Source organism: Penicillium angulare (assembly GCF_028827245.1).
Source record: "Penicillium angulare strain IBT 27051 chromosome Unknown utg000005l_segment0_segment0, whole genome shotgun sequence".
NCBI lineage: Eukaryota > Fungi > Ascomycota > Eurotiomycetes > Eurotiales > Aspergillaceae > Penicillium > Penicillium angulare.
The window spans coordinates 4,276,157-4,291,144 of record NW_026623164.1 but is presented as its reverse complement, the minus strand read 5'-3'; the positions used below and the strand labels follow the sequence as shown (position 1 = coordinate 4,291,144).

Below are 14,988 nucleotides of genomic sequence, written 5' to 3'. Positions count from 1 at the left end.
TGGACCATAGTACCAAGGTCAGAAGTCCATGGAGGTGAACGACTTTTTCTTCTATATCTTACAATCACCTAGGTGCCTAATTTGAGGTTGAATAAATAACCTTTCACTTGGCTAATTTGGAAAACTTTAAACTTTGAACAATTGTATTCTTACAGCAGGATCAATATTTCAGAAGATAGAATACACTTGTTGCATGCTAATTATCAGGCTGCGAGTATTACACAAACTGTAGGAGGGTGCCTAGCATGTCCTTAACATCCTTCTGTCCTGGATCTTCCTCTGAGAGCCCTTCCATTTGTTCTGAATCAATCAGCCTCTTATTCAATCCAACTAAAAGTATTGGTGACTTACCTTGCAGTGTACCCCGGACTAGGGAGAGATCCTCATCGCGGTCTGCTAGAAGAGCGGTAACCTTTTTCTTTGCCCCGTCATCTTCTGCAATGAGCCATGCCAGAATAACGTCAATAGTCTGCGTAAGGGTTAGCTTGAAAATCATTGCTATTAAACCCAGTATATATCGCATACCTGAAGCGAAAAGAGGCCTGCATCAAATCGACGAGACAACCATTCGGCTGCCATGAATTCTTGATCTTCTGGCGGGTAAGACTTGCGTTCCTTCTCAATTGCTTGCTCAACTGGTGCCACTCGAGCGGCGTAGTCTCGCCTCAGCTTGACAAGCTTCTCGATCTTCTCATATTCCTTCTCCATGAACTTGGCCAATGTTCGGATTCGCGATGCCGATCCCCCTGGTAATAATCGGAGGAGCGATGCGAAGATTCCGAGCAGATGCTCAATGTTCTGTCCTTCTTGCTATTATTTGTGAGCAAGTATGTATTGCACGGTGGAGAAAGCAAGACTCACCTTTTTCATGAACATTCCAAATACCGTTCGTAGACCTGCTGCGTCAATCAAGTGTTCACATGCTGGCCCGCCTGTTGTTCCACCGAAGAGGTGATCAAGAACCCTAAGAGCTCGTGGTTTGCTGAACTTGCCCTCTTTCAGCATTATTTGCCCCAGTTCAATTCCCTCTGCCTCGCAAAACTTTTCTTTTCCTGCTGGTTCATCAACGAGACAAATCAAAGAGTCGAAGAGGTTCTCCACAAATTCCTCCTCGTCAGAGTCCTTTTCTGGATCCCGTCTACGGTATTGACTGAGAAGTTGTAAGATCAAATCCACGCCATCGAGACTGATAAACTTGTCTCGATTTTTGGAAGAAGATTGTAGCAAAATAGCCAATATTTCAGCAGAATATTGCTTGTTTTGGGTGACAGGTGATTCCTTTTGCTGGATGCGAGTCAAGATCCAGGGCAAAACAGACGCATCTTGACAAATCTTCTCTGCTAGAGATGCTTGAGAGCATAAATTTTCCAATACACCTGGGAAACATCAGTGTCAAGTAGACATTACTCTCGAAAAGTAGAACGTACTCAGAATATAGTAAACACCTGCCCTGTCATTTTCTTGCTTCTCGTCGAGGCGAGTCAGATTAGAGGTCAATAATTCAGTGATGCCGGCATCCATCTTGCACGAAGTTAGTTTAAGTTTAGATTTCTAGCTGCTCGGAGACCCACCATCGTGTTAACCAAGCTATCCCATTGCTCCTGCTCCGCCTCGACGTCTTCATCCGTAAGCTCGCTAATGATTTGGATAACGTCAATTGCGATATCTGCATTCTCATGTGAAAGCAACGAAATCAAAGAGTCGACACAGCCCAGCTTGGAGAACTCCTCGTAAAGCTCTGGGTGTTCAGATAAGATTGACAACCCCTTGATCTCTGTATCTAAGTCGGCTTCGGATGCCATGAATCTGTTTATGACCAATTAGCACGCGATAATAATCCCTCGAAAGCCCTCACGTCACGTACTTCTGTGGATCATTCTCAAATTTAGCTCGTAGCTCGGAGTTTTTGGATATCTTTCGTTCAAAGTTCAAAGCGAAACGGCGGACCCAGGCTGTGTCGAATTTCTCGGGCTGTCAAGCACGTAGGCGTTAGTTTTTTGCAATATTTCGAACTTTTCGAACCTCTTGAACATACCGCGACTTCCTCCTCTTCCTGCTGGTCAATATACTGCATTGCCTCAGCAGTCTTTTGTTCCATTCCTCCGCCAAAGAAGCGCCCTTCCTCGTCGTCGGGGATATCTTCCTCCATGTCTGGAGGCATCTCGGGCCCAGCCTCGCCTTCATCATCAAATTCGTCTTCAACCATAGCCTCTTTTCCCTTGGACCTCACATCGCCGTCGGAGTCGAGCTTTGCTGATTTGTAGAGCGCATCTGGATGTGCTTCGTTAAAAGGATGTCGCGAGCTTGTTGACGGGGAAAAGTAACGTACTCGGATCTTGAACAGGCTCGAACTTTCGCTTGGAGCTTCCTACACCAAAAGGTTTCTTCAAATGTCAGAAAAAGGCCTGGGTAATGTTCGGAGCTATGGAATACCTTGAAGAGCTCGTCGACACTAGTCATGGTCGCGGCGCGTGCTCTTTAGCTGTGTCCAACGCGGTAGAATGCCCACTTTTCTTTGGAACTGTATCTCTTGAAAGATTAGAGTAGAAACACACAATTCCCAAAGAAGCCTCCAATCAAAATTTCATCATGATCGGCCAGTAGGATAGTTCAGTTGCTTGCAATGCGCCCGCGCAAAAGATATACGGAAACCGAAATGTACCTAAACCGCAGTGACGCCAAGTGTTCCCGAAGCCGCAGATTTCTCGAACCTCCGAACTCCATCTCCGATCTGTATACTTACGCCATCTCTCTCTCTCTTTTCCATCCTTCATCCCCCTATTCAAACAAAATGGCCCCCAAGAGCATCGCCGCCCAGAAGGGCTTCTTCTCCACTGCTATCGATGAGGCCCGCAACCCTGAGAACGCCACCATTGTTCGCAGCATCGCGATCTTCACTGTACGTCTTTGACCTAGCCCGAGCCGGGCTGCGACGCTATCGTTATCCTTCTTTATCATTTCAACGAGCTAACTTATTCTACAGGTTGGCGTTGCCTTCCTTCACAGCAGCCTTGGCGAGATCCTCCTCCCTCCGTAAGTCGACGCTATTCTATCCGCGCCTGATCGCCAGACGAACGTGGTCGGTGCCAGTCAACATAAACTAACACACATCAGTATGTAAACATCTACATACTCTCATCTCGAATCTTGAACGTCCTCTCAACCTGAATCCAATTTGGGAAAGCATAATGGCGTCGGTTAAGGGGACTCCGCTGCATTTTTTTCTCTGTACAATAGTCTCTTCTAAGGGGCACATCCCATGCCTTCATGTGCATTGTGTCACAATCTTGTTATGAATACCAAGGATTTTGATTGCCATACAACCTTTCTGCGTAGCCTCAGCCTGGCTGTCGGGCTAGCTCGGAACGCCCAACCTCTCACACTCCACGCGAATCGAATCACGAATCCAATACTAAAAGGGGCGCGCCTACGCTAAATCGTACACGTGCTGCCAACATGATTAATAGCCGCGTTCTAAAGTGTGTCTGCGGGGCTTCGACCTTGCGGCATTGCGATATGATGCTCCCACGACGTAGATACATTTGGTGCATGGCCTTATCCGAGCACTACCAGCCTCCACGCGTGGAAGCCTTCTTTTTTCTTTTTTCTTTTTTCTTTCTATTGAGAGGTAGTATGGCTATTTTCTGACTCTGATGTACAGAATATTAGCTTTTTATAACCGTGTACTTGTGCAGCACCGTTAGGCTCAGAGACGCAAAACATTACCGCCAATCCCGAGCCGCATCCAATGGCAGTTCAAGTCTCCATTTTCTACGCTATATCACTTATATCTCATGGGCAAAAGATTTCTGGTTGCGAGCCAATAATAATTCCAGCCATTCCATCTTCAGGGCTATCATGATAGATGTTGACCCCAGAATAAACATGGCTCCGATGATAGAATAAAATAAGCTTAGGATGCGCTATGCTTGCTATGAAAGCTACTTTGCTTCTACAGTGCCAAGCTATTCTCTTACGCTGTTTGATGGAAGTAACATATTGCCAGCCAGCTTTCAAGACTCCGTATTCTCATATAACGTACTAGTAGATGCGATTAAAGTAAAGCCTGGGAATTGTTATATGCCTATAAGTATTGATATTCGGTGCCAATCCGACTACTATAGACTCTAGTGTAGCTATCTTATCAGTACTCTCCCCATATGAATCAGATGTCGGTATCCTTAGACAAGGAAACGTCATTAGAATAACTTGAAACATTCAACACTCCCTCGAGGGGAAATCTCTATCATTCCAAGCACGGACGTGGAAGTGATAAAGTAGGTTAACAGAGCGTCCAAGCCCCAGAGAACTTGTTGCGGGATATCAAACATGGGGATTAAACTCTTCTCCAAATCCTTTAGTTCCTTGATCCTAGTCGATCTATACTTGTTCGAATGCTATTATACAAAAGTGGAGATCTCTATATCTGCCTGGGCCTATTATATTGACTACACGTAAGCCTCCGCAAAATCCCCACCCCACACTCTCCCCCAAAGTTCCGAACACCGCCTTCGCCGCATTACTAGACTAGTCGATACGAGGTCTCCATTTTCCTTCTCAGCAAATTCCACTTATCGATCTTTTCTGAGATGCTTAGTCTCCGAGGGAAAACTTCTATCAAAGCTTGAAAACCACGGCTCTATGTAGGTTTACTTCATATTCGGCGATGTCTTTATCCCCAAATAGCAGCGCGGCAGCTCTCAAGCGCAAGCTGCAGCAAGCGGAAAGCCGCTATGAGCCTACAACAAAACGACACAGTATCTCGGGATATGATCCACAGACCCCATGGCTCTATGAAACGACAAAACCGCGCAATGGCCGGCGTACACTAGGTGACCCGGCAGTCCAACACTCCTTGCCACTGGCAAATATGGTTTCGGCCGTGCAAGATCTAATCGATCCGGATTTCGACCCATTAACTGCGATCCTGGACGAGGAGCCCCGATTTCTGAAGCCGTTGCCCGCTCGGATAGCACCGGAAGATTTGGAATTTCTACGCTTTCGAGGTGCTTTGACGATCCCGGAAAGTGGCCTTCGAAATGAGTTGCTGCGGTCATATATCAAATGGGTACATAGCTTTATGCCTGTTCTCAACTTGCAAGAGCTTTTGAGACGCGTGGCGGAGAATGACCCAGATGGAAACATCAGTGTTTTACTATTTCAGGCTGTCATGTTCGTGGGCACGGCATTTGTCGATCTGCAGCACCTACAAGATGCTGGGTACTCCACGAGGAAGGAGGCGCGCAATGCGTTCTTTACGCGACTCCGAGTAGGTTTTTCCAGTTCCAGTTGCATATTCAAATTCTCATTCCAGTTGCTGACGCCATTATTTTTTAGCTCCTATACTCCCTTGACTGCGAAGAAGATCGCATCGTTATTGTGCAAACTGTGTTGCTAATGACATATTGGTCTGATACCGAGAATTTCCCGCAACGAGATATATGGGACTGGGTTGGTGTCTGTAATACACAGGCTTATTCTATTGGATTAAATAATGACTCTTCGACGGCCGATATTGACCCCACGCTACGAAGATTGCGCACACGATTATATTGGTGTATGTACTCCCGTGACAGATTGATTGCCATGGGAATGCGCCGACCGCTGCAAGTGAATGAAGGAACGAGCAATGTCCCAATGCTAAAACTTGAGGATTTTGATTTCGAGCCTTTCTCGCCTGCGGCAGTTGCTCTCTTCCGCTGTCGACAGCTAGAAGATGTGTCACACCAAAAGCGCCTGTCCACAATGTTCATTGAAATGGTTAAACTGTGCCAGTGCATCGGTCGTGTACTGTTTGCGCAGTATGCTCCGTCGCAACATCAATTTGGTGCAACTGACAGAACAACTATCACGCTAATTCCTCGACAAGCGTCAGAATCCGAGTTTACTCGCTGCACGCAGAAACTTGACTCATGGCTAGGATCTCTGCCTAAGGACGCACAGTTTATCCCGGAATCTAAAACCACTTTCCGTGATGGTGAAGATGTACTTCTCTTGCACGGTGCTATGCTTCGTATGCTTTATCATGCAACCAGCAGTGCCCTGCATCGACCTTGGGCAGCCAATTCCAAAAATCAGTCCAAGTCTCGCATTGAGTGGCGGAATATAGCGCGTACGAAAATGCAGGATGCTGCTTCCGGGATTACACATATAGTTCAAGGTCTGAATCAGCTAAACCTTACCCGGTTCTTACCGCAATCTGGCGTCACGGTTATTCTGCCAGCAGCAGTTGCACACCTCTCAAACTCCATGTCTGATAACCCTGCCATCCGTGAAAGCAGCATCTACAACTTCCAACGGTGCATTCATGTACTACACTGTCTAAAGGACATGTATCCAGCCGCTAATGTCGAGTTTGCAAATCTCGAAGCCGCGATCAAGTTGCAATCAGGCAATTATAACTCTAACACTTTCTTCCAAATCATGCAATATAACTTCGACACCTCAACCCCTTCCTTCGACGACTTCCGCAAGCAAAGCAATGCTGAATCAATATCAAGCCCTCAAGCATCACGACAAGAAGAAAAAAGACCATCAAATGATACCCAATCTACAGTTTCTCAATCCGCCAGAACCCCATCTTTTCAGCAAGACAACCGATCCCAACAACGCAAACCAAGTGTAACTCCCACCGATCAACCCTATACACCCCAAACATCTACGCAAACCCGCCGCTCCTTCCCCAATGATTTCGATGAGCACTTTGCAGCCGCACCCAGCGCCGAAGACAATAATCCCTTCAATTACCTGTCTCTCGATTTTGACTCGTTCCGCGGTGTGGTGGATTCCAACCGTTCGTATAATATTATTGATAATATGGAAATATCACAGGAAAATCTGGATGATATTGACTGGACAACAGCCCTATTTCAGGGAACATCATTACCTGAACTTGATAAAGCTGCGCCTACGACCGGACAGTTTGGTCAACATCAACAAGTCCGGGGCGTACATCGATCACATCAACCACAGGAGGACGATATGTTCGATTTTTCTTTAAAAGATGATGACGCGGGGTTCCCGAAGAACCAGCCAATCAGTTATAATCGAAACATTACAGGCGATCTGGATCGAGATCTGGGCTTCTAAACTGGTGATGACATTTTCTAGTTTGACATCATTGAATTTTCCCTAATATTGGATCTCAGGCTGTGCTATACGGGTCACATTTTTGGGTGTATTGTGTGTATTAACAGGCCTTGGCCTCATTCTTCCTCAATTTGTATTTAAAAGATCATCAATATGAATATACTACAGAGCATCGTCACGTCTATTATCACACTATGACTACTGGATCGGTGATACCATATGATCATATGATTACAATGAGCATACTGGAGAGAAATCGATGCTGATTGGAAAGTCTGCTACGTGGTTCTATTACTGGATATCATGGAAACTATTGCTCAGTCTATCGGGAGATCTATCTTCACACAGGCGGCGTCAAAAAAAAAAAAAATGAAAACACCCTGCTCAGCAATCAGCTAAATCTTTTCCGGATCTCCTATTTGCAGATCATACACATGGCCGAAATAGATTATATGTGTGTCATCTATTTGCCTTCTGTCCAACGATTGCTTTCGTCGATTTGAACACCGGATTGCTCGATGTAGCCAAGCGTCTTCTTCACCTCTGCTACCTTTGAGCTGTCACCTGTGTTCTTGCCCATGTTATCGCTGAGCTTAACGGCTGGTCGGCCATTTGCAGACGCAATTTTGATGACGATGTTAAGAGGCTTGGACTTTTCGCCAGTTGTTTTGTTAAGGTAGTCATCTGAATTTTATGATTAGCAACCTTGGAAGTGATATACAGGAAACCCTGAACTGGTGTCTACACTCACTTGTGAAAAAGGTACCCACGCCGAAGGAGGGGATAAAGCCAGATTTCTCGGCAAGGTTCTTGTACTCCAGACATGATTCAATGTCAAGTGAGTCAGAGAATACCACTGTTTTCTTATCGGTGATACCATTGCGGTCGTAGAACTCGCGGACCGTCTTGACAAATTGCGCTGGGTCGCCTGAGTCTTGACGCACGCCGGTATATGTCTGTGCGTAAGTCTTGTTAGATTGGCTACCGCTCGAGCTTTCATCGAGGAATTTAAGTGGTTTGCGGAATGCATCCAGGAAAGCAGGTGTCCCGAAGGTATCAGTAAGAGCGATACCAAGAACCTTCAGAAGTCAGCTACCGATTCGGCATACTTGTAGAAACCGTGATATAATCTTTTCAAGGGACTTACTCCTTCTCCAAAGCACCCAAGCCAGTACTGCAGCGCCAACTCGTTCGCGTTCAAATAGTCATCCGTGATAGCCGCAATGGTCATGTACCACTCGTGTGCCACAGTTCCCACTGCATTAACGTCGTATTTCATAGCAAAATGCACATTGCTAGTGCCTGTTAACACTCCTTTCCATCCGTTCTTCTTCGCTTCCTCGGCAGCACGAGTAAGCCCTGTCATGACAATATCCTGGGTATGGTAGTCTCGCCGCCGCCGAGTTCCAAATTCTGAGAAGACGCAGCCATTTTCGAGAAGAGTACGCCCCTTCTGGTATGCCTTCTCTTCCTGGCCTTCGTGGTCCCATTCTTTGTCGCTGAACATAAAGTATGCTTGGCTGGTCAAAGACAGAAGAGGAATCTCGTAGAGAATAGTATCGAGCCAAAGTCCCTTAATAATGTATTCGATAGATCCCTCGTCCTCATCACTTCCGGTATCTTCTATTGGTGTGAACTTTATCTCGACTTGTTCGGCTGGCTTGAGCTGGAAAGTTTCGAGGAAGGAGAGGTAGGCATCGTTGAGGTATGGGCACTTTCTCTTAAGAAAGGCGCGTTCTTCGGCGGTGACACGGAGATTCCCGAGCTCTGTATGAAGGCAGTGTTCCAAGATTAGCTTCTTTGTATCCACTGCATGGTTAGAGGTGAATATATTCAAAGAACTACATACTCTCCAGCTGCTGCGAGAGCCATTTGACTGCCCCGCGTCGCAGCTTCATCTGCGGAGTGCGATTCGTAAAGCCATAAGTCACATCTATTGCCCGATCAGACGCTTTTCTTGTGAAATGAAGTGCAGCGCTTCCACTCACAAACATCAGGGAAGTATTTGAGGATCGCGCATTGCATCGTCAGCTTGTAAAGATCAGTATCCAGAAGGGAGGATACGCCCTCTGGTGTGGAGGTGAATTCGGCGCCCATTTTGCTGGTAGGACCGGACAGCCCGGTCTTGATGATCGCGGGGTTCAGTTTATGAAGATTGGGTGTGTGAGAAGGAGGAGAGTGCGGAGGAAGACGGAGCGATATGAAAGCCGACTTTCTTTTGTCTTGCGCAAGCAACTGCTTTAGCGCGGGGGTAATTCACTATTGATTGCGTTGCTGTTTGCAATGTTTGCAATGGGGGGGGGGGTTGCATACAGCAATTGATAATGGCCCGTCCCGGTAAATATTGCTGAACTATGCAATGAAAACAGATTTATGTATCGATTGAATAAGCTGTTTTTACTGCCATAGCCTATGGATCTCATGGAACGAGTTCGTCAGTGGCAGATCCATGCCAAGCTGCGTACAAAGGCGAGGCGAGTATACGAGGCTTTCCCGAGGCGCTCAAAGGGAGCAGGCCAAGAAAGGTATTCTTCCCCGAGCAGACATCGGTCAGTTGATATTCGGGTAGGCGGGAATCCCACTCATTTTATGGTGTGCTAATTCTTTCAAGTGATCTCTAATAGAGTATTGGTAATTGTTAGTAAAATATGAAACTAAGTTTACGACCCTAGATCGGCACAATTAAGCCCTGGAGCTTCAGACTCCACACGAGCTCGAGTCGTTATATGTACTACTAGTATATGACAGTGTAAACTGTCTGCCGACGAAGATGAAAATGAAAATGAGCAGGTCCACCCCATTTCTCTTAAGTTAGCAAGCTGTGTGATGAACAGGCTTCAAATTTTTACCTTCAACATCTTCACAATAGCCGATTCGTAATTCACTTTGGCGTTTCAAGGGTGCTCAGCTAAGTAGTGAAGACAGTATATTTCCCAGTCAATACTAGCTCGAGCGGTCTTCTATTCAATTTAAGGATTATCTCCATGGTTTTTGCTTCATCTTCTACGGTATTCTCTGCTGCTGCCTTCAATACCTCCTTGGGTATTGGAACGCTCTCGCCTCGCCTGTAAAATAGAACACCCAATATATCCTCCCAATTGGGATTCTTTGCGACTTCCTTGACCACTTTCTCTGATAGCAGAAGGCTCTCTCGCTCTCCTAGAATTATGCCCATTACTTTATAGCCAAACTTTTCAGGGTTTGCTGCCGCTGCCATCAGCACTTCTTCCGATATCAAGCAGCCTTGCCCTGAGTCTCGCCGTTCACTGGCAAAGGACTACAGTCATAATTTCAGGCGCAAAATGGCCGGTATTTGCTGCAGCCAACTTCAGCAGTTCTTCAGATATTAGGCAGTCTTGTCTTGGCTCTTCTCGTTTGAGAAGTACATTTGAAACTCCAGGAGCATAAGCACTGGTATTTCTTAGAGCGGACTTGGACTACTACTACTACTACTACTACTACTACTACTACTACTACTACTACTACTACTACTACTACTACTACTACTACTACTACTACATATCAAGGTTGGTACCCTACCTACTAGGCCGACAATGGTAGGGCAATCAAGTTATGTGTTTGTGTTTCTTGCAGTGGTACAGCCTGAGATAGTCTTATCAATTCGGCATGATTGTTTCATCCATTTTATGCATAGATTTATGGGCTATAACCAACTTCAAATGACTCTAAAATAGAACTACTTGACTTTTTAGCCGAGTTCTGTACTAAATCTCTTTATGCTATAGAGTTTTAAGTGAAAGTTTACAGATTTCAAGGGCTTTTGCAAGACAGCAGAAGTATTCTGTCAAGGCTTTTTATTCCCTGTCAATGCTTTTCAAGCTCCGTCAATGTTTCAAGTTTCTGTCCGGGTTGACCAAAACCTCAGCCTATACCTGTCCTGTCAATGCCTCTTACACCCTTTCAATGCTTTTTGTCCTCCTCATATAACCCCAAATTCCCAATTTTTAAATGTGAAGCCTAAAACAAGCCTGCCACTGCGGCCCGTGATATTTCAAAAAACAAACTTCTCTACCTATTAGGCAGAATCACTCCTCCTCCAATCAACCGACCAACCAACTACATACCCATAATCGTCAGCCTTGTATTGATTGATTCAAATGTTATACTAGTACATGTACACATTAATATTATAATCGTACCAAGATTGAACAGTAAACTTCAAGTTCATGATGTGCCTCAGGCCCCAAGTTTAAAGTAGACAGATCAAGATCAAGTATATATATATTCATCATATAATAAAAATTTAGTTATTCTCCCAGGATGAGTTGGATACCTTGAATGTATTCTGATCTTATACAAATAATGAAATAATCTCCAAGCATTAAACTCACTGTAGTTTTGTTCCCTGTCAAGAGCTGTGTACACCCGTGGACTACTATACAAGGACCATCGGAGATAAGGTTCGAGATGGAGACCGCAACAGGCAAATATTAGTCATCATTTCACTTTCACTCCGGGTTTGATCGCGGTCACTCCTTGCGACCGTGCAACTCGCTCTACAACTGACGCGCCTTCAGCATCAATATCGGCTTTAAACCATTCGAAGAAACACTTGAAACCGACGAAAGGTTTGACTTCGAAATTTTCTGGAAGTGTGACCCCGTTATTAGTCCCTAAATCGCCCAGCGCGATCCGATCTCTTCAAGCCAACCATCCACCATGGCGCACGGCGCGGAGGACTGCGCGACCGTCCTAGAGCAGTTCGTTCACGATGCCGCCAATTTGCCCGCCGAAATCAACCACTTGATGGAAGAAATTCAAGCGAAGGATAAGACTATGCAGGAATGTCGGGCTACCATCAACTCGCGCGACGGCAGCATCCAAAAATTCGTTAAATTAAACGGCAGTCTGGCTCCCAATCCAAAAGAAGACCAATATAGCAAATCCGTGCTTCAGAACCTCGACCGCAGCCAGCAACTACAAGACGAGAAGATACATCTTAGCGAGAAAGCTTGCGTTCTCCTAGATCGCCAAATTAAGCGGCTGGATGTCCGAATTCGAGATCTAGTCAATGATGGCCTCCTCACGAATGACCCGCCTCTTCCTTCTCTCTTCGATAACAAGAATAACTACCGCGACCCGCCTAGAATCTTCTTTCCTGACTCTAACACTACCGAAACATCCTCTTACTCCACCCCTCTCAACCAGTCATCCGGGAATACAAACCCCATTCTCGCAGCTGCTCAGCGTCTAAATCAGGCATCTAGTACTCCCCGCGTCGCTGTGCCCGCCTCCATGGTTGCTCAAGTTACAGCCAGGAGTTCTGCCCCAGCAACTCCCGTCGGAACTACAGGTGTCCATCTTCAACAACGACAACGCGAGTCCTCCGCCGGTGCAGTGGATAGCAAACGCCGTCGTTTGAACCATCCATCATTAGGGACTCTCCCGGCCGCCTCGTCTAATCTTCGACAAGCTTCTATGGGCCCGGGCACACCTAAGCCTGGGACACCGGCTGGGAGCCGTGCGGGAAGTGTAGGACCGCGAGCTAGCGGGGCGATCAAAAAGGCATTGACGAAGAAAATCGCGCCTCATCACCAGGTTAAGAAGCTTAAGTCTTCTTCTCATGGGAAGCCGACGAAGAGGTCTTCTAGTGCGAGTGGGAGGGTGAAGTTATCGAAGAAGTCGCCTGCTGGTGAGGGAGAGGAAGATGATGATTCCATGCTGAGTAGTGCCGATATGTCGGATTCTGATAAGAGTGATACTGCGGGTGGAGATGAGGATATGGAGGAGGATGAAGAGGAGGATGAGGGAAATGAGGATACGAAGGTCTACTGTACTTGTCGGACTGTTAGTCATGGGGATATGGTGGCGTGCGACAATGATAGTTGTCCTTATGAGTGGTTCCATTGGAAATGTGTTGGATTGAGTCGGGAGCCTGTGGGGACGTGGTATTGTGATGAGTGCAGGAAGACGCTGGGAAAATAGGCGGACTACCCCTTTGATGCCTTTCGTCTGTTTTTATTATTGTATTTGTTTGCGTGGGATTTCGCGCGATGGAGTTGATATACCCAGGGCGTTGGGCAGGTTTTACCTGCTGGATTTGAAACTTTGCATAGAATTGCTATGGAAGCATGGTCCTCTTTTTGCATAATACATGTGTGATGGCGTGGTGCCTATACCTTTTTCTACTTGGCAAGCAGTCAATCTTAATCTATAGGAAAGTATTGCAATCATAGTAAACCCGAGTTGTTATTCGTCTAGAACAACATTTGAAATATCCTTAAGAAATTCCAGCAAAGGCTTGTCCACAGGTGGGATGCAAGATACAACCGTAATCGCCTTCCACAGCAACGTGGATGCCAAGGGTAAAAAATCAACGCCAGCGCTATGCAGTAAATCCCTTTTTTGTTTTCCTTTCATCTTCCATGCGAATGTGCGGATACAGTGGAGCACCACCTGTATCTGTAAATCAAGTACAGAGAGTGGGAGGCATAGCAGATTACTGCTGCTCTCGCTCATTGGGAGTTCATGACTCATGATATCGGGTTCAATGAGCCATAGCCATGAGTCACAGCCACGAGCGAATGAAATGCCATCTCTCATTTTGTGAGTCTCTAGCCTAGAAAAAGCGAGAATGTAGGCCACGTAAGACGTAGGTTTTCAAAAGCCAAGTACCTTCTCGAACCAGGGGTCAAAGTATTCACAGGTCTCGGGACTGATGGATCCACCAGGGGTGCAGAGACGGAAGCTTGGGCATGGTCCACAGGGTGACTCAGTCATGCCGTTCTTCCCCAGATCGATAGCAGGATGAGGCTCTTCGCCCTCTGCTGGCTTTCGGGCTTGAGCGGCCTTGACAAGAGCGGGATTCTTGAGAGATTTGTAATACTTGCCGTTGCTCAAATCAACAAGCTTTCTATCAAAGCAGAGCATCTGTAACAGCTGGACAATACTCTCTTCCCCAAGCTGTACCGGGGTGATAGCACTCTTGTTAACAGCGCGGGTGATTTCTTCGGCAGTCGGATATCCAGTGTAAGCTGGAGGATAGGGTAGATAAGATTTTTCAGAAGGGTCATTGATGTCGGCTTTGCCGGTTGCCGTTTTAAGTCGCTTGGCGGTTCTGCCGTGGTCGGCGGGGACTTCGTACCAACTCTTACGACTGACGGTGTATTCGATGAAGCCAGCCACGGTGTTGATGAAATGGGCATCTAGCACACCGTCGGTGAACCACGCGCCACCGGTGACGTCCTCGCCTGGCGCGAGGCCCGCCAGCATGTACATCTTCTTGGTGGGGTGTTTGACATTGTGGACGGTTTTGATGTAGTTTTTGCCCTCGAGAGACTTGAGACAACGGTCTAGGATGGATTTGTGGAGATTGGTTCGGGATTGGATGGTGCGAACCCAGACGCCAGAGCGGCCGCTGGAATGGATGACGGTGAAGACCAGGCCCTCGTCGCCGGTCAGGTTTTTGAGTCTGTGCGGGGAAGGGAACGTTAGTGAAATTGATCTTTTTACATTATTGTGGTGGATAGCTTTTATCAACCACTCCGATGAATGGCATACTTTTCAGCATCTTCACGGCCCACCAGGCGCCAGACAAGGCGCTTGTTCTGGGCCTCGAGAAGTCGGAATAGTTTTTGATTCACTAGCGACTGGGCGCATTCCAGGAGGAGTGAAAGGTCATCATTGGGGATGACACCGAGACTGAGGAGGTCTTGTTGGTAGAAAGTGTGGTCTGTAGAGAACTGTTCTGAGCAGGCGTCGTAGAGTTGCGAGGCAAGCTCTTTCACGCTGGGCCCCGCGGCGGCCATGATCGGAATTTGGAGAAGGGAATTGGAGGAGTCAGAGTCTCGACTGTAAGGAATGGGGTGAGATCAGGGTATCATTGGAGGGCGGAAGAGGTCATGATTCGATTCGAGTCTCTTGCAATAGCAGGAGAGT

The 14,988-nt window shown here is 46.7% G+C and overlaps 5 protein-coding genes across 5 annotated transcripts; 2 read left to right on the top strand and 3 right to left on the bottom strand.

Moving 5' to 3' along the window:
- Positions 1-217: 217 nt before the first annotated feature.
- N7478_008973 (beta-catenin-like protein 1) lies at positions 218-2,460 on the bottom strand (the record flags this gene model as incomplete). Its single annotated transcript, XM_056925187.1, has 9 exons — positions 218-300; positions 352-469; positions 526-810; positions 862-1,376; positions 1,428-1,521; positions 1,572-1,806; positions 1,865-1,971; positions 2,036-2,368; positions 2,434-2,460. The coding sequence occupies 9 exons, from the start codon at positions 2,458-2,460 to the stop codon at positions 218-220; spliced, it is 1,797 nt and encodes a 598-aa protein (XP_056777913.1).
- A 2,206-nt stretch (positions 2,461-4,666) lies between these two features.
- N7478_008972 (transcription factor domain-containing protein) lies at positions 4,667-7,089 on the top strand (the record flags this gene model as incomplete). The annotated part of the gene is made up of 2 exons (XM_056925186.1): positions 4,667-5,269; positions 5,338-7,089. 2 exons carry the CDS (start codon positions 4,667-4,669, stop codon positions 7,087-7,089), a joined length of 2,355 nt encoding a protein of 784 aa, XP_056777912.1.
- Positions 7,090-7,552: 463 nt separating this feature from the next.
- N7478_008971 (nicotinate phosphoribosyltransferase) lies at positions 7,553-9,186 on the bottom strand (the record flags this gene model as incomplete). The annotated part of the gene is made up of 5 exons (XM_056925185.1): positions 7,553-7,773; positions 7,841-8,168; positions 8,237-8,856; positions 8,939-9,022; positions 9,078-9,186. The coding sequence occupies 5 exons, from the start codon at positions 9,184-9,186 to the stop codon at positions 7,553-7,555; spliced, it is 1,362 nt and encodes a 453-aa protein (XP_056777911.1).
- A 2,583-nt stretch (positions 9,187-11,769) lies between these two features.
- On the top strand, positions 11,770-13,035 carry N7478_008970 (putative PHD finger domain protein; the record flags this gene model as incomplete). The annotated part of the gene is made up of 1 exon (XM_056925184.1): positions 11,770-13,035. One exon carries the CDS (start codon positions 11,770-11,772, stop codon positions 13,033-13,035), a length of 1,266 nt encoding a protein of 421 aa, XP_056777910.1.
- A 675-nt stretch (positions 13,036-13,710) lies between these two features.
- N7478_008969 (RPC34 RNA polymerase subunit family protein) lies at positions 13,711-14,858 on the bottom strand (the record flags this gene model as incomplete). Its single annotated transcript, XM_056925183.1, has 2 exons — positions 13,711-14,521; positions 14,611-14,858. 2 exons carry the CDS (start codon positions 14,856-14,858, stop codon positions 13,711-13,713), a joined length of 1,059 nt encoding a protein of 352 aa, XP_056777909.1.
- Positions 14,859-14,988: the final 130 nt, after the last annotated feature.